The 17,487-nt window shown below is 40.2% G+C and overlaps 1 protein-coding gene across 3 annotated transcripts; it reads left to right on the top strand.

The window, feature by feature from the left end:
• The first annotated feature begins 268 nt into the window (after positions 1–268).
• On the top strand, positions 269–7,872 carry LOC134647061 (sodium- and chloride-dependent GABA transporter 2-like). 3 transcript variants are annotated; one of them, XM_063501203.1, is made up of 14 exons: positions 269–386; positions 1,038–1,172; positions 2,007–2,147; positions 2,247–2,334; positions 2,440–2,557; positions 2,664–2,798; positions 3,503–3,606; positions 4,975–5,099; positions 5,215–5,327; positions 5,475–5,612; positions 6,538–6,640; positions 6,783–6,883; positions 7,003–7,173; positions 7,241–7,872. In XM_063501203.1, exons 1-14 carry the CDS (start codon positions 269–271, stop codon positions 7,388–7,390), a joined length of 1,740 nt encoding a protein of 579 aa, XP_063357273.1. In that variant the 3' UTR covers positions 7,391–7,872. The 3 variants fall into 3 exon arrangements, with proteins under 3 accessions (XP_063357273.1, XP_063357274.2, XP_063357275.1); XM_063501204.2 differs by having other exon boundaries at positions 2,425–2,557; XM_063501205.1 differs by lacking the exons at positions 1,038–1,172; positions 2,007–2,147 and having other exon boundaries at positions 332–386; positions 2,425–2,557.
• Positions 7,873–17,487: the final 9,615 nt, after the last annotated feature.

Genomic DNA, 17,487 nt, shown 5'->3' with positions numbered 1-17,487 from the left:
GCTCGTCACAAGAGTTCCACACTGCTAACAAAGTGGCACCACAATGAAAGGTAAGTGCACATATATTTGAACTTTGTGCGCTCTACAGTCGGAACAGTTTGGTGTGCAGAGACATCGGCTTCCAATTCAGGCGATATGGGTGTCAGCCATCAAGTTTCCATGGCCTACTGCAATCTTCGTGTACATCTTTTGTACAGGAGACTCTGTCAACGCCGGCCTCGCCAATTACACCAGCCATGCCAGCGACTTGCCACCCTCTGAAGTGAAGATGGAGGAGAGGGGTCAGTGGAGCAATAAGCTGGAGTTCGTTCTGTCAGTCGCCGGCTCCATCATCGGCCTGGGCAACATGTGGCGGTTCCCTTATCTGTGCTACAAGAACGGGGGAGGTGAGTGGGAAGATAAAGAGTGCTCCTCTCTGCAGTTTTCCATCAACTAATTCATGCACGTCACTAATTTGTACAAAAGGTATGTTAAGCAAACACCTGAAGATCTTAGTATTATTCTGAAATTGATCTGTTCACTAATGGACTTAATGAGAGACAAAACTTGTTATTGTGAGTTGCAGACTTTATTCAAAGGCAAAATTCATCCTTAAATTGATTTGATGATAGAAGTAAAAACAGCTGCATTCAAAGTTTCTGAAAATCTGTTTGAAAAACAGCTCTTCCTTCATTGGCTGCATGTTATGCTTGTTTGACTGCTAAATTAGATACCCATTTCTCTCTCTCTCGCCCTCCATGGGGTGGCGGGGTCAGAGTTCGGGAATGAGCGGGGTCAGACAGCTGTTGTTGCTCCTCGCTCACAGCAGCTGTTTCTGCAGAGAGGCAAAAAACTTGAACAAGCCACATGCCCTCGGCCTCTCTGCGGGCTTTCATGGTTTTATGTGGTCTCCTTTCCTTTTTATTTTTTTGTACTTTATTACAAATCAGATTCAATATTAAAGGTGCAGACAGTAGAAATACATTGCATTTGAACAGAGTTACCCCAGCTGAAGGTATAAACTCTAACCCTTAATCATTTCCTCTTTTTCAACTCAGGTGCATTCCTCATCCCTTACCTGATCTTCCTGTTTACTTGTGGTGTTCCCGTCTTCCTCCTGGAGGTAGCACTGGGCCAGTACACCAGTGAGGGAGGCATTACCTGCTGGAGGAAGATCAGTCCTTTGTTTGAAGGTAAGGAGGATTCAGGTAAATTTGGTTTTATCTGTATAGTGCCGTATCAGAATAGGAATCTCCTTAAGGCACGTTGTACTGTAAAGTAAAGAACTGCCAGTGTTAGCGAGAGACAACCCCCACTGACGCACAAACCTTCTATAAGAAAGCACTTGGTGATTGTGGAGAAGAAGAACTTCCTTTCAGCAGAACCAGGTTCAGGGAGGAGCAGCTGTCTGCTGTTGCAGACAGCTGGGATGTGATAAGAAGAGAAAAGAGATGTACATTCTTAGATTTTGACACAGAAGAGAGTAATCTGGAAAAAATAGCTTCATAGGGACTGAAAATGAAAATTGTCAGCGAATCACAGGAAGTCCCCCAGCAGCCTGAGCCTACAACGGCATACCTAATAGATGTTTGAGGGTCACCTGATCCAGCCCTAAGTACAATATAAGCTTCATCAAAGAAAGTTTTAAGCCTAATCTTAAAAGTAGAGAGGGTGTCTGCTTCCTGAACCCTGAGACTCTGTCTCCCATTCTACTTTTAGAAACTCTACGAATAACAAGTAAGCCTCCAGTACAAACCAGCCTGCTTTACTGGGATAATATGGGACTATGAGGTCTTTATGATATGATGGTGTCTGATCTTTCACGACTATGTACGTGAAAAAGAAGGATTATAAATTCAGTCTCAAATTTAAGCGGATGATCTCTCTTCCTCATCTCCATTATTATTCTCACTGTGGTGTTTTGGAAGACCAACATCAACCCTAAGCATACATATTTTTTTGATATTCAGAATATACTAATTATAAAGGTGAATATTGTTATGTATATTTAAATATCATTTGTGCAGGTCTTGGCTATGGCACCCAAGTGATAGTGACTCTGCTGAACTTCTATTACATCATCGTTCTGGCTTGGGGGATTTTCTATCTGTCTTTCTCCTTTTCTTGGGACCTACCTTGGTCTTCCTGCAACAATACGTGGAATACAGGTAACACAAAAAAGCTTCTTGAATGTTTCCTCTTAGAATGTATTTTTCCCTTCTTATAGTGCAATGATAAATAATTTCTATGTGGTTTTTCCCCTACAGAAAACTGTGTGGAGTTTCAGAGGAGAAACACCTCAACTGACCAAATGATCAACCTGAACACCACCTCTCCTGTCATTGAGTTCTGGGAGTGAGTTGTCGCACCCTCGTTGAAAAGCAGATAGTGACTTAATGATTTAGATGGTTTGTCACTGGTGTGCTTTTTTCCCCGTTTCAATAGGAGAAGAGCACTAAGGATTTCCCCAGGCATTGACCAAATGGGCTCGCTGAATGGGGACCTGGCCCTGTGTCTGTTCATCGCCTGGGTCATGTGCTACTTCTGCATCTGGAAGGGGGTGAAATCCACAGGAAAGGTGGGTGAGAGGGGGACTAAGAGGCAGCTCTGGGGTACGTGATGGATGTCATGTGGTGATTATTTTGACATGTTTCCTGTTTGCACATATGCGTGTGTCGATATAGGTGGTCTACTTCACTGCGACCTTCCCCTACGTGATGCTGATTGTGCTGTTGATCAGAGGACTCACCCTTCCTGGCGCTGGAATCGGCATCCAGTTCTACCTTTACCCTGATTTGGGGCGACTGGCAGATCCACAGGTATGAAGATCATTTGCACAAAACTCCCTTAGACCAGTCACAAAATTTTCAAAGAGTGACGTGAACCAAGAGCAGGTACCCCATGGCTCTCGGTTGGGGGGATACTTGTTTCTGCTGGGTCCATCTGCTCTCCATGAAAGAGACAAGGACCGCGGGGATTAAATGCAAGGTCAAGAAACCACTGGAACTGTAAACACAAGATCTACCAGGACTGAGCTGAAAGCACACAAAATCAGGCTTTTCCCCCTTTTTATGGAACAAGACCTTTTAAAGTGGCTTTTTAAGTGACCAAAAGAATCTTTAACTAAAATGTATGGGAGAAGTAGGATTTCTACAAGAATCTAGCTTATTTTGGGGCAAAATAAGCAAACTTTTTAATTGTGTTTTTCAGATTTACAGACCAAGTCCAAAATAACTCCCAAAAAAAATGCCCAATGGTGTTTCAAAACAGTTGCACGGCAAGTGTTGGTTTAACATCACATGTTGAAATAGTGCAATATCATCTCAGTTTGCCATTTATGGAAGCATGGTTAATAAATGTTCAGCTAGAGCAAATCCAGTAACAGACATTTCACTTTTGCCCACCTGCTTTAGTCAGTGATGGCTGAATGTCTATGCAAAGATGTAGCACATGAATCCTCCTGGTCACACAGCACTGCAGTTGAAATCTCTATATCTCTATATTCATATCTCTCCTGTGTTAGGTGTGGATGGATGCTGGCACTCAGATCTTCTTCTCCTATGCCATCTGTCTGGGGTCGCTGACTGCTCTGGGCAGTTACAATAAATATAATAATAACTGCTATAGGTATGTACGCAATGCAGTGTCCATGTGCTTATTCAATTACACGCTTACATAGATTCAAGTCATTTCTCAAGATTATTTAGGCCAATAAGTTGCTCATTTTTGACATTTGTTTGGTTTTAGATTCTTTTAGTGCGAGTTGCCCAGTTTTAAATTAAAAGTTAAAAATACATACTTTTGTTGCACTCAAACCAACCAATCAACCAGCCAACCAAAGCATTTGAAAAACTGTGTGAGCCGTTTCACATACAAACTAATTTCTTTCTACTGTATACATTTGCCAAACAAAACATTGTACAACTAGCAAACATTACCACTCCACTGAAGTTGTTGCACACTTCCGTCTGCAGTGAAAAAAGTAAGTTCCCATGTGAAACTGATAAATAACTTTCCATGTTATGTGGCATTTTTAAAATCATGTTTTATGTAGGTGGCTAGAAAACAGCCACATACACAGCATGCCAAATAGGTCTTTCAATCTATATATGACAGTTTAAGATTTGTACATGTATATCTTCAACATCTCCAGCATTACGGTCCCTCCTCCCTCATTCACACATCATCCTTTTCCTCCTCTGCAGTCAGTGCTCTAACAAATTAAAACATGTATAAAATGTATATTTATTCTTGATATTTCCTCAATTACTTATTGTCAGCAGCTTAAACATGTGACCCTGATATCTCCAGACAGCTGACAACAAGCCAGCTAAACAGCAAAAACAGCTAGTTGTAAGCTAACATCATGCCAGCTACTGCTAGACTCCAGCGTCCTCAAAATCGCACTTTCCCTCTGATAAACACTTTGATTAAAGTTTCACATAGTATTTTTAAATTTTATTTTCTATGTTATACAATGTTAGATTCACTTCAAAGAAAGTTTTACTCATGCTGGCTAACAGAGGCTAACAGCAACTCACAGCGGCAAAAACAGCAGCGCTTACTAACGGAAAAGTTCAAGATATTGCCAGCAACTCACCTCACTGTCACTGTCATCGGACAGAAGGGAGCATGGCTGGCTCAAATCATATCACATTCCTTGCACAAAGTTTTACAGCGCCGGACCCTGCCACCAGAATAGATGAGGCAAGTACCATAGGAGACCTCATCAAAAGATTGATATAATAATAAAATAATAAAAATTCTGAGTGAATTTTCCCTTTAAATAGTCTAAAGTTTCTTTTTAAGATTATATTCGAAGTAATTCTTAATATTTAGAAGAAGAAGCTGAGGGTCGCCAAGGTGGGTAGACTCAATTAAAATCACTAACTCAAGCATCATCATCATCATCATCATCACCTCTTACTTTATAATTGCCTTTCCGAATCTAATGCTTAACTGCGCAGTAAAATGACACTTAACATATTGTTGCAGAGACTGCCTGGCGCTGTGCTTTCTGAACAGTGGCACCAGCTTCATGGCAGGCTTTGCGATCTTCTCCATCCTGGGTTTCATGGCTTATGAGCAAAATGTTCCCATTTCAGAAGTGGCAGAATCTGGTGAGGCCTGATATCAAGCAAAGTAGCAGTAATCCCATAGTGACACTAATATGTTTTGATACTTATGCTGGTTTGTGTTTGTTCAGTTTAAGTTGTTTGCTTTGTCTCTGCACAGGCCCTGGCTTGGCATTCATAGCTTACCCTCGTGCTGTGTCCATGATGCCCTTGTCTCCCTTGTGGGCGGCCCTCTTCTTCATCATGATTGTTTTTCTAGGGCTTGACAGTCAGGTACAAAGCTGTGCACCATTTTCAGATAACATGCTCCGCCACTTTGATGGTTTTTCTTTTTCATGATTGCTTTAGTGATTTGCAGAGACTGCAGAGAGAGGGGGAAAAGTCATTCCTATTAATGACTTTTCCCCTCTCCTACATCAGTTTGTGTGCGTGGAGAGCCTTGTGACGGCCATTGTTGACATGTACCCAGCCGTGTTCCGTCGAAAGTACCGCCGGGAGCTCTTCCTGTTAGCCGTGGTCCTGGTCTCCTTCCTCATGGGCCTCGTCATGCTTATGGAGGTAGGGGTCACACTCTGGGACCATAAACACACAGATTCACACAGCCAAAGATCAACAAGTACAGAAGTAAAATGGGCCTCTAGTGTGTAGTAAATGATTTCATACGAGTGTCTTTAAATCATTCATTTTTTTTAAATCTGTAGTGTCATCCCTTGTTTCCTAACAGGAATGAATGCCTTTAGCAGCAGTTTGCTTGATCATGTGACGTTAAAGCTATTGTCTTCATACGCACACATACTCTCAACAAATCGGGCTGTTGCTGGGGTGGAGGGATTGCGGCTGGTGGTGGGATGCTTTGTTCTGATTAAATAAACTCTTACTAGAATCCAACGTAGTTGACGTGGTTTCACCTGTGCACAGCTGGAAGCATGAATGCTCTGTAGAGGTGTCAACAAGTCCTCAGTTTGTAAGTACAAGCGCGTCAATGGTTTTGTGCGACCCTTCTCAGGTAAGTGACAAGCATTGTTATGCAATGCTCCCAATTTTAGGAAGAGGGCTGAAATAGTCCATTTTTGGGCTTCAGCGTTCCAGGGTCTTTGTGTAATAACAGCACTATACTATATAACAGTATTTTACTGTACAGTTTTCAAGCTACCATTCATTTTTAGTTAAAGGAGACCTATTATGCTCACTTCCAGGTCTCTGTTTTTATTTTTTGGCCCTTATTAGAATAGTTTTGCAATAAGCCATCCTAACCTTAAACCCTTTAAACCAGCTTTCTTTTGATTGGCTGCCCCTCGTAAAAAGACAAAAACAAAGGGGTTCTGCAGGTGTGTGCAGCAAAAACTATGTGCCTAAGATGACCATATTAGGGATATCTCCTTTCAGTGACATCATACGGAGCCAAGAGTAGAAAAAACTGTCTAAAACTGTAACTGTAAACTATATTTGAATGATTATACCTCTTTGGTTTGTATCTGTTTAGGGGGGCATGTATGTCTTTCAGCTCTTTGATTACTACGCAGCCAGCGGCATGTGTCTTCTCTTCATGTCCATCTTTGAGACAGTTTGCATTGCGTGGGTTTACGGTAAGCAAACAGAACTGCATGTAAGATTACAGCACAAGCTTTGACAGGTAATTCTGAGTGTTCACCCAAGTTACTGGCAGAAACCCAGCTGGGAGTTTTACATTGTGCCACGATGAGATATGTCTAAATCGTGTTTTTCCAGGCGCGGATCGCTTTTACGATAACATTGAGGATATGATTGGTTACCGGCCAGGACCGTATATCAAGTGCTGTTGGTTGTTCTTCTCCCCTGCCACGTGCATTGTGAGTCTCAGTAAAGTAGATAAACTTCCAAAAATGGCAATAAATGTTCTATTAGTGAAAAAAAGAGAGGAAATAAAGCAGGTCACTAGTTGCCGTAACCTGTTACCTTGTCTCTGCAGGGCACCTTTGCATTCTCCCTCATTAAATACACTCCTCTGAAGTACAACAATGAGTATGTGTACCCGTGGTGGGGATATGTGATCGGCTGGCTGCTTGCTCTCTCCTCCATGGTCTGCATTCCACTTTGGATGGTGTATAAGATCAGCACCACCCAGGGGACACTCAGAGAGGTATGCTGATCATCCTGTCAGAGGAAAACATTTGCCCTGATTTTAATCTTTGTTTGCTCGTTCACAGCGCATCCAGTTGCTCATCAGACCATCTGACGACTTACCTAAAACCAAGAGGGAGCAGGAGAGGTTACTGGCTATCTTTGCTCCGGAGGTAGACACCACCAAGACTATAAATGGCTACTTTCCCGTCTCTGAGGCGGACTCCAACTTGTGAGGCTTCAGTGGTCTGTGGGATCCACTGACTTTAATACATAACAAACACGGTGGACTCAGGCGAAAGTAGCGGGTTGACGATTTTTGAGTGATAAATTAAGGCAGAAGAAATTAAAAAAGTAGCCTGCCATTTGAATTAAGAATTTTCAGAGTGGAACGTTTTTCAGGGACAAAAGTAATTTAGACAAACTTGTTCTTGAGTCTGTGAATCCATCGGTAAAGTTTATAAGTAACCCAAGAAAAGCAAAGTCATGGGAGGAACAGGTGAATCATTGGATGTTCACACCTAACACTTAGAGAGCAACTTAATGCTCCTTTATGTATCTGACAACACTGCATGGCTGTTTTGTCATATTTGTATCATATTGTTATGTTGTGATAAATAACTGCAGAGGTTTTCCTTTTGTATTTAGGGAAAATTAGATTATGCTTAACAGTAGACATAATAGGATGCAGAATAAATACATGGAAATGCAGAATACTGATATGGACTAATATGGTATATAAACTGTAGTTTCATTTTTTGTACTGTAACGTATAATGACTGTACAAAGAAACGTTACTGTTGTAAGCACGGATTGAAAAATAAACTTGTTGTCTTGAACCATTTTTTCTTTACTCTCTGAGGGGAACTTCCTAAAGTCTGAAAAAATAATCCAGATTCAGGAACTTGGATGTTAAGCATGGAAGCTTTAAGGGGGGGAAAAGAGTCACATAGAGCCTTTTTTCACAGCACCCATTGTTCTTTTCTGCTTAGGCACAGACCTTTAACTAATGTGATCAGTAACGCCTGTGTTTACCTGCTATTTAAATGGAAACTCTGGTGGATTAAACACACTATTATGTTACTCAGGCTTACACCTATGGTACCGAATTTCTTGTGTACACTGGCTTGTAATACAACTGGATTTAAAACAGGTTGGTGCTTGTAGGTGAACACTTGTGACAATCGCACTAAAAAAGTGCAAACTTCTACTTCAAAGCTCACTTAAATGCTTGCTTTGTTCATTTCTCTAAAACATGTTGTTCAAGTTGGAACCTGCTCGAGAGATACTTTATTTTATAGTCCTTTGCAGGAAATTACGGCTATGGCAGTTAAACACGGACATAACATGGCACAGCCCAGCAAAACAAAATAAATTCATAATAAAATGAAAAATATATACATAAATAAAACAGCTATGTGCAAATATGCGAACATGTGGATACAATCATATTATTTTTATTATTGTACATTGAACAGGCTTATAGCAGCTAGTATAAAGTATATTTACTTTAAAAGCCTTGAATGAATTGAAAGGCTTGGTTAAAAATGGCATTGGAGGAGTTATTTAAAAACTTCACTGGGGAACAAGGGTCAATTGTGCTGCCACAACCCCTACAACAGGCTGCAGAGGACTTTGGGAGATCACCACTGATTGGTCAACCAGAAAGAAAAGGGCGGTCTGAGGGAGTTAGTGATAGATGCTAAGGGCAGATATCCTGCAGTGATCAAACCTTGGATGATCTAACAGTCCAGTGTTTGAAGTGATTATCATGCTACGCAACATAAAGGCTTACACCCAGCTTTGGGCCTAATTAGTTCACTTAGGGCCCTTTATAAAGAGCTGGTAGGGAGACTGCACTGCAAATTTCTTGTAGCTTAACAAGATTTATTTTCTTAAATTTAGCCAGATTATCTTGTCCATCTTGTTTTGAACATTACAAGCTAGTTTCCAGTTTCATGTGTTAGATGATTAGACTTGTATCAAGTATATATTACTTTTTTTTTCTTATTTAGTCTGTAAATCTAAAAATGAACCATTTTACATTTATTTCAAGCAAAAATAACTTTTAGATAGAGTGTAAAACAAAAAATTATCTTAAAATAAGAAACATTCACCTTTTTCCTTGAAATAAGAAAGTCAATCATTCGAAGGTATATTTATATCTGAGACCTGTCACAGATGTATTTGTTACCATGTAAAATAAGCCACTTTACTCTAACGGCATGATGTATAGCATCTTCAATCACCAAAAACTCCACATTAGCAACCTCTGATACAGGACCTAGTCCTTTCTCATTTACAAATATCAGATGCTCAGTTCCTGCTTCACTTTGACAACACTCCAGCAGCTGATTGTGGTTTACAAGAGACTTGCACACATTCTTAAAGTTTAATTTGGCTGACCATTGTTTAAAAAAAACTGTGTTTAGACTCGGATTTCATACACGTATGACAAATTACAGGTCCCAGGGCAATAATCTGAGAGGGAAGATGCAGCATGTAATCTTCTATCATTTTTTTTTAAGTTTGGACACAGTTTTTAAAGACACAACTGGGGCAAAAAGTATTTTAACACTTTCAATTAAATCCAAAATAAACTGGATAAAGGGATTTTTCTCTACGGCACTGTCCAATAAGAATGGCAAAATCTTAATCAATATAAGCATTTGTCCAGAGGATTGTTTTAATCTGTTGTCACTTGAAGCTAAACTAGCATTAAATTTTTTTTTATGAATTATAGAACATTTTTTGAGACATTTTAATAAATTCAATGAGTTTATATTCCAAAATCTCTTTTTCCCAAAGTCTGTTTTTGTTTCATAATGGCGTTTTTCATAATGGTGTATTTATTTCAGAAGGTCCTTTAACAACTGAATTTCTTATTCAGGCAATCAGGGTCAGTGGGTGGGACCTGAATGCTCATTGGCTGCTGCTTAAACAGGTGCTTAAAATTAAAGTGTCTCAAAATGTTTCTATTATTACAAAAAAGAATCGTAGTGAAATAAATATTTAATAAAATATTATAAAAATACACAATGTAAAATAAAAATTAAATGACACATTTTAACCGGTGGTACCGGTACCAAAGACCTCCCATCCCAAGGACCTCAGCAGCTACAGGCCGGTAGCCCTCACATCGCATCTGATGAAGACCCTCGAGAGGTTGGTTCTAAACCATCTGCGCCCCCTGGTGAGGTCTTCATTGGATCTGCTGCAGTTTGCTTACCAGCCTGGCATTGGGGTGGAGGACGCCATCATCTACCTCCTGCACCGAGCTCAGACTCACCTGGAGAAGCCTGGAAGCACTGTGAGGATCATGTTCTTTGATTTCTCCAGTGCTTTCAACACCATCCAGCCACGACTTCTGAGGGACAAGCTGGAGCTATCGGGAGTGGACCACCACATGTCCCAGTGGATACTGGACTACCTCACAGAATGTCCACAGTATGTGAGGTCACAGGGCTGTGTCTCTGACACGCTGGTCTGCAGTACGGGGGCCCCACAGGGAACTGTGTTGGCACCATTCCTCTTCACCCTCTACACTGCAGACTTCTCCATCAACTCCCCACGCTGCCACCTACAGAAGTTCTCTGACGACTCTGCCATAGTCGGCCTCATCACAGGTGAGGACGACTCAGAGTACAGACAGTGGACTCTGTGGACTGGTGTCAGCAGAACCAGCTGCTGATCAACGCCGGGAAAACCAAGGAGTTGGTGGTGGACTTCCGGAGACGCAGACCCACCACACTAACACCGGTGAACATCCAGGGAGTGGACATTGAGATAGTGGACTCGTATAGGTACCTGGGTGTTCACCTGAATAATAAACTGGACTGGAGCCACAACACTGATGCTCTTTACAGGAAGGGTCAGAGCAGACTCTACCTGCTGAGGCGGCTGAGGTCATTTGGAGTCCAGGGAGCGCTTTTAAAGACCTTCTATGACTCTGTGGTGGCATCTGTCATTTTTTACAGTGTGGTATGTTGGAGCAGCGGTTTATCGGCAGCTGAAAGGAAGAGGTTGGATAAACTCATCAGGAAGGCCAGCTCTGTTCTGGGATGCACCCTGGACCCAGTGCAGGTGGTGGGAGACAGAAGGACTCTGGCCAAAATAACATGTCTGATGGACAGAGTCTCCCACCCCATGAATGTAAATGTTGCTGAACTGCAGAGCTCCTTCAGTGACAGACTGCTGCATCCTAGATGCATGAAGGAGCGTTTCCGCAGGTCCTTCCTCCCTGCAGCTGTCAGACTGTACAATCAGAACTGCTCCCAACAATCATAGATGTTTACATCAGCACTGTAACTGCAATAAGTTAATTAACCGAGTTGCACTACAAACTGGTTTGCCTCTTATCTGTAGTTATTTTTATTTAATTTAATAACTGTACAATACTCTGTATATAGTAACCATTGTCCTTAATGTAAATATTTAAGAAAAATTGTGTATGTTTCTGTTCTGTGTCCTGTGTACTGTTTGTTTGTATATGTGTCTTTTTGCTGCTGTTACAACCAAATTTCCCCTTGTGGGACAATTAAAGGATTATTCTATTCTATTCTAACACTTTGGTGTTCCATAGTCGAGCCATTTGGACCCGGTTTCCACGCAAAAGAAAACACTGGGAGCCGCAAATACTTTTTGACATCTAAAATGAAGATAACACTGTATATATTGTTTTTTGCCTTTGTGCTTTGTGTAAACAACTAAAGTGAGTAAGTAAAGTTTATTTATTAAGCGCTTTTCACAGACAGGCAGTCACAAAGCGCTGTACACAAAGATTAAAATAAACAATACAATCAATAGACATTATACACAATGTAAAAGATCAAATGTAAATAATGTAAAGAATATAAAATACGTAGATCAACAAAAGGCTTGTTTGAACAGAAAAGTTTTTAACTGCTTTTTAAAAGAATCCACAGAGAAACTAAGGTGTGTTGCTTATGAAATCCATGAAGTGCTACAGAGAAAATTACGTTTTATTTATGCAATTAACGCATTTTGAACTGTTAAAGAAATATAACAAAAGGAAAGACACCCAGCTGAACTAAAATGATCCATGTAGCAAACAAAAACAATTGTGAGCCGCCACCCTCACAACAGTTTTTTTTTCCAATTAAAAAGTAATTGAAAAAAAAAAAGCACTATGCCGCTAAAAAAATAGATATTTGCAAAATTCTGCCTAAATATGTATTTTACCTGGTTAATGTGTGTGGCGGGGCGTGGTCTGCAGTGCAGCTGCATGGGAATCGGACGCACCTGAGCGGCACCCGCAATCACGCATCATCGCCCGGTGCATTCACACCGAACGCGATAGAGGCGGCCAGAGCGTCAGGTTTACATGTAAAGTCAATGGAAAGAGCGCAATGACACGCGATTGCGCGTCCGGCAAAAATTCGGAAGCAGATTTGCGTCGCCAAAACGCCTGAAACGCGCGTCAGTGTAGCGCGTCTGGCGCGTTTGACTCGCGAAGAAAACCACGCTTTGGAGCGTGATGTCACGGGGGTGGGTGTCGCTACCCGATCCGTACCGGAAACCCGATCGGTACACCGCATGCGCAAATCTTACGTCACTTCCTGTCTTTGCCAACATTGCGACATTCAATATATTTGAATGATACGGTTAGCGCCCAGTTAGCTCCTAGCATTTCTCAACAGCTCTGCCTCCTTTTCGACTACCGGGACATTTAAACAATGGATAATCCGTATACAAACAAATTCATGCTTTTCTCCTCAACAGAGAGCGTTCCCTGATTGAACAACAGCGCCGTAAAATAAGAAGAATGGCGCCTAATTACAGAGTTAATAATACAGACTTTGGAATATGTCACGTGAAGATTCATCAGCCAGATGAAGCGTTTACTGACAATTGACAGTGATAGCGGACATCATCATCACTATTCCAATCAATCCTCTTCACACAGACAAGCATAAACACACTCGACTATCACTAAATCAAATTTAACACACGTTTGTAATGACGCTAATTCAGTTCATTCGCTCGGTCAGCAGGTGGCGGTATCCTCGTACACTGGGGAGTAAACTGCCATTAAACGAACAGAAGAAGAAGAAAACATCTGCACATGCGCAGTATGGATTGGGGAGTCCTGATCCGTAACTATCTTTTTATTTTTCGTTTTTGTCTTCATTATATTGAAATGTTTCATTATTGCAAAAATTTTAAGAAGTACTTATTATTCTTAACATCTTAACAGATACTCTGACCCGTAACTATCGTAAAACGCTTCGACCGGAAGTAGACACCTTTCGCGCATGCGGGGTACCGATCGGGTTTCCGGTACGGATCGGGTAGTGACAACTGTCACTACCCGATCCGTACGATAGTTACGGGTCAGAATATCTGTTAAGATGTTAAAAATAATAAGTGTCTCTTAAAATGTTTCCGATTATGGAAAAAACGTGGAAAGGATTTTGGCCCGATCCGCCATTTTGGGGGTCTAGCGCAAGTGAAAAGGGAGCGAAGGCACACACAACAGCCATGGTTCGTATTTGCTGTGTGGTTGACTATGGAGGACCACAAGTATGGAGGACCACAAGAGCCACGCGCATCGAAATAAAAATTTCTGTGCTTTAATAATGAATTGTAGAATAAATTCTGCAATTGTAAATTCATTTTTGAATTCCAATTTAATAAACTGCATTTCAAAATCCTTTTTCCAATTGCATTTCAAAATCCTTTTTCCAATTGCACTTTAATAAACTGCATTTTAAAATCCTTTTTTCAGTTGCACTTTAATAAACTGCAGTTCAAAATCCTTTTTCCACTTGCAATTTAATAAACTGCAGTTCAAAATCCTTTTTCCACCTGCAATTTAATAAACTGCAGTTCTAAATCCTTTTTCCACTTGCAATTTAATAAACTGCAGTTCAAAATCCTTTTTCCACCTGCAATTTAATAAATTGCAGTTCTAAATCCTTTTTCCACCTGCAATTTAATAAACTGCAGTTCTAAATCCTTTTTCCACTCGCAATTTAATAAACTGCAGTTCTAAATCCTTTTTCCACTTGCAATTTAATAAACTGCAGTTCAAAATCCTTTTTCCACCTGCAATTTAATAAACTGCAGTTCTAAATCCTTTTTCCACTTGCAATTTAATAAACTGCAGTTCAAAATCCTTTTTCCACCTGCAATTTAATAAATTGCAGTTCTAAATCCTTTTTCCACCTGCAATTTAATAAACTGCAGTTCTAAATCCTTTTTCCACTCGCAATTTAATAAACTGCAGTTCAAAATCCTTTTTCCACTTGCAATTTAATAAACTGCAGTTCTAAATCCTTTTTCCACCTGCAATTTAATAAACTGCAGTTCAAAATCCTTTTTCCACTTGCAATTTAATAAACCGCAGTTCAAAATCCATTTCCCTTTCCTGTTCGCTCCGGGATTAGGTGCTGGATTAGCTGCTGGATTAGCTCTTCGATTAACAACTTGCTGGAGGCTATTCAAATTAGCCACACCGTGGGATGTAAGGAGCTCTCTGATTGGTTGGTCAGACACAGGCTGTCTGCCAGCCTGGATTTTTCTAGCTCATAGCTTCGCCCTGCTACGAAGCGTGTGTGCTTGTACAAAGGCCGTTCAGCCTCGGGATTTACACTCGGCTCGACACGGATATGTGAAGAATGAAGGGACCCTGCAGCGAAACGGAAAGCGCAACCTCTGACTGAGTGCCTGTTTACGCAGTCTGACCACCTGTTGAAGGTAAGGTGCTAACGTGGCTAACGCTAGCATCACCACACGTAGCCCCGTTATTTTAAGATCATCTTAGCTAATGAAAGTTTTACGTCGCAGCTGTACGAGCTCGCTTCGTGTTTTGTAAGCTGCTGTGCTCTTCACAACTAAAGCTGGAAGCAGCTCAGACTGTTAGAACCAGCACTGAGGCCTGTTACATTTATACAGTGTTAGAGCAATGGCTGCAACCTACAGCCTTTAAACTAGCGATTACAATGCTGACAGTAAACTCGTCAGTCCAGATGTTACCGCATTACTCTATGGTACTTAGAGTTAAAACAACTGAGACAGGCTGATTAAAATAACAGCTGTCAGTTCTCTCATTCCTTATATCAAGACTGGAGATCACACTACTGATTTCAGTTCATTTAATATGTGAGAGCACAGATTCATTCTCAACTGGACATAAATGATGATCAAAGGTTGTATATATGATGAATTCATCAAATCCCAGCCTCTAACACAGTGCGCTGAATCTTAGCTTTGAATGTCCAGTATATTCTAATCAGTGCAATGTAAGCATTCACTGAACCTACAGTATCTACACCTGTGTGGCAAATGTGTGGTAAAGACACAGATAATGAAATTTAATTATTAATACAATATACATCATGAAAAATGAAAGCTGAAATTGATTCAGTTTAGTACTTTTCTCTGTATGCTCTGTGATTATAAAGGCCTTAAATTCTGTGATATATACTGTAAATGATTTTCACAGAGGTTTTAAAGTACTTAAATCACTGCTGATAGTCTGGTTGTTTATATTTTCACGTTTTTTGTGTCTGTAGGGCTGTTTGATGACGATTTGGACTCCTCTGGGAGATGAGGACACACCCACATCTAGTGCTGGGCGATATGGAAAAAATATTTATCACGATATGAATTATTTTATATCACGATAACGATATATATCACGATATACGACCTGACCTGTGGTCATCTGGAAAGTACGCAGTCTGTAAACAGCAAGTGCCGAGGGTGCAGTCTTTGTTTTGAGTTACCGTAAAGTATGTCGCAAATCCGGGTGCACGTACAGCAGCAAACCACGAGACGGAGTTTCTTTGCGAAAAATATCATTTTTTTTATACCATATTATTTACTTGCATAAAGTTAAGAGCATGTATAGTGAGAAGACAACACTAATATATTTGCCACAGGCTATTTAACCCTTTAAGACCTACCATAGAACCAAGTCCGCCAGAGCTTATCTTTATGTTTTTACATGCTGTAGTGCCATTTGTGGGAGTATTTCAAGTTTCCATATATCAATACAACCGTTATAGCCCAAATTTTAATAATATGTATGCATTAAGTCCATAGTAACTACATAAATTGCAAAAACTTGTAGTGCAATAAACTACAAAAAAATTGAAAATCGTTTTTTTGTTTTTTACATATATTTCTAGTTAAAAAAAATTTAAGCGGTGTATCCCTCAAAACTGTAAATACAAAAGTTTCCAACCACGAGAAATTTATTTTGAGTGTCTTCATAGTTTTATTTTTGAGATACACTAATTTTTATATACTACAGGAAAAATGAAAATAAATATTATAATGCATCAAAATAAACTATTTCCAACAGTGTAATTTGAGTTCTAAGCATCCCAGAAACGATACAGAAAAACATAAAGTCAAACATGTCTTTTAAAAACACCAACGTAGGCTTAAAAGGCCCTTTCGCGAAAATGACGTCACTTCCGGTTTCGGGCAGGTAATGCCGGACGTGCGATAGTTCGCGCTGACGTATATGCCAACGTAGGAAGTCTTATGAACGTCGGCAAAGCCTGTTTCTGGAATATTGTGTTTTTGTTGCTGCAAGTTTGGAATATTGTGTTTTTGTTGCTGCAAGTGCTTCTTATGCAATTTTTGCAAAGTTATATGTGGAAGGAAACCGTGACTTTGGACAAGCTAATGGCATAAGATGTAAGTACAACTCCGGTTTCACATGCAAAAAAAAAATTATTGCACTACCTTATGTGGTTCCAGTTCTACAGGGATTTAAAAATAGTTAGGTAAAACGGAGTGTACCTGCTCCGACCAGTTGTAAAGGGTTAATTATATATTTCATGTAATAATTTAAAAATTTGGGTTAGTACGATATAAACGATAGAAGACAAATGGCACGATAGACACTTTTCTATCGTCCACACGATATATATCGTCATATCGCCCAGCACTACCCACATCTGTTCCATACTGCAGCCATTGATGGTGTTACAGCTCTGAGGCAGCTTTGGGCCATCAGACGCACACACTGGAAAACCAGCACCTGGACTTCATGCAGGAGAGACGGCCTCAGTGATGATGGACTCTGCATCCTCTACTTTACCTCCTAATCTCTTTCTCCTTTAACACACAATTAAAATCACTCCAAAAGAGTGTAAACTTACTGAGGAAGTCTCTAACTTGTGCACATTTGTACTTTTACTTGTTTTCTGATATATTAAAGAAGAGTATAGTTATTCACATAAAGTTTTTAGTCTTTTGTATTTATTTTTTTGTATGATGTACCACAGTCATACTGAACTTTACAGACCTGGTGAATTGGAGAAAAAAAAGTCATATATATACACACACACACACA

This window comes from Pelmatolapia mariae, linkage group LG17, assembly GCF_036321145.2.
Source record: "Pelmatolapia mariae isolate MD_Pm_ZW linkage group LG17, Pm_UMD_F_2, whole genome shotgun sequence".
Taxonomy (NCBI): domain Eukaryota; kingdom Metazoa; phylum Chordata; class Actinopteri; order Cichliformes; family Cichlidae; genus Pelmatolapia; species Pelmatolapia mariae.
This window is presented reverse-complemented; position numbering and strand designations above follow the sequence as displayed.

Coding starts and splice junctions, on each gene's coding strand:
- LOC134647061 (XM_063501204.2), top strand. CDS start 269: ATGGAGGAGAGGGGTCAGTGGAGCAATAAGCTGGAGTTCGTTCTGTCA. Junction 387..1,037: donor GTGCTACAAGAACGGGGGAG/GTGAGTGGGAAG, acceptor TTTTCAACTCAG/GTGCATTCCTCATCCCTTAC. Junction 5,613..6,537: donor GCCTCGTCATGCTTATGGAG/GTAGGGGTCACA, acceptor GTATCTGTTTAG/GGGGGCATGTATGTCTTTCA.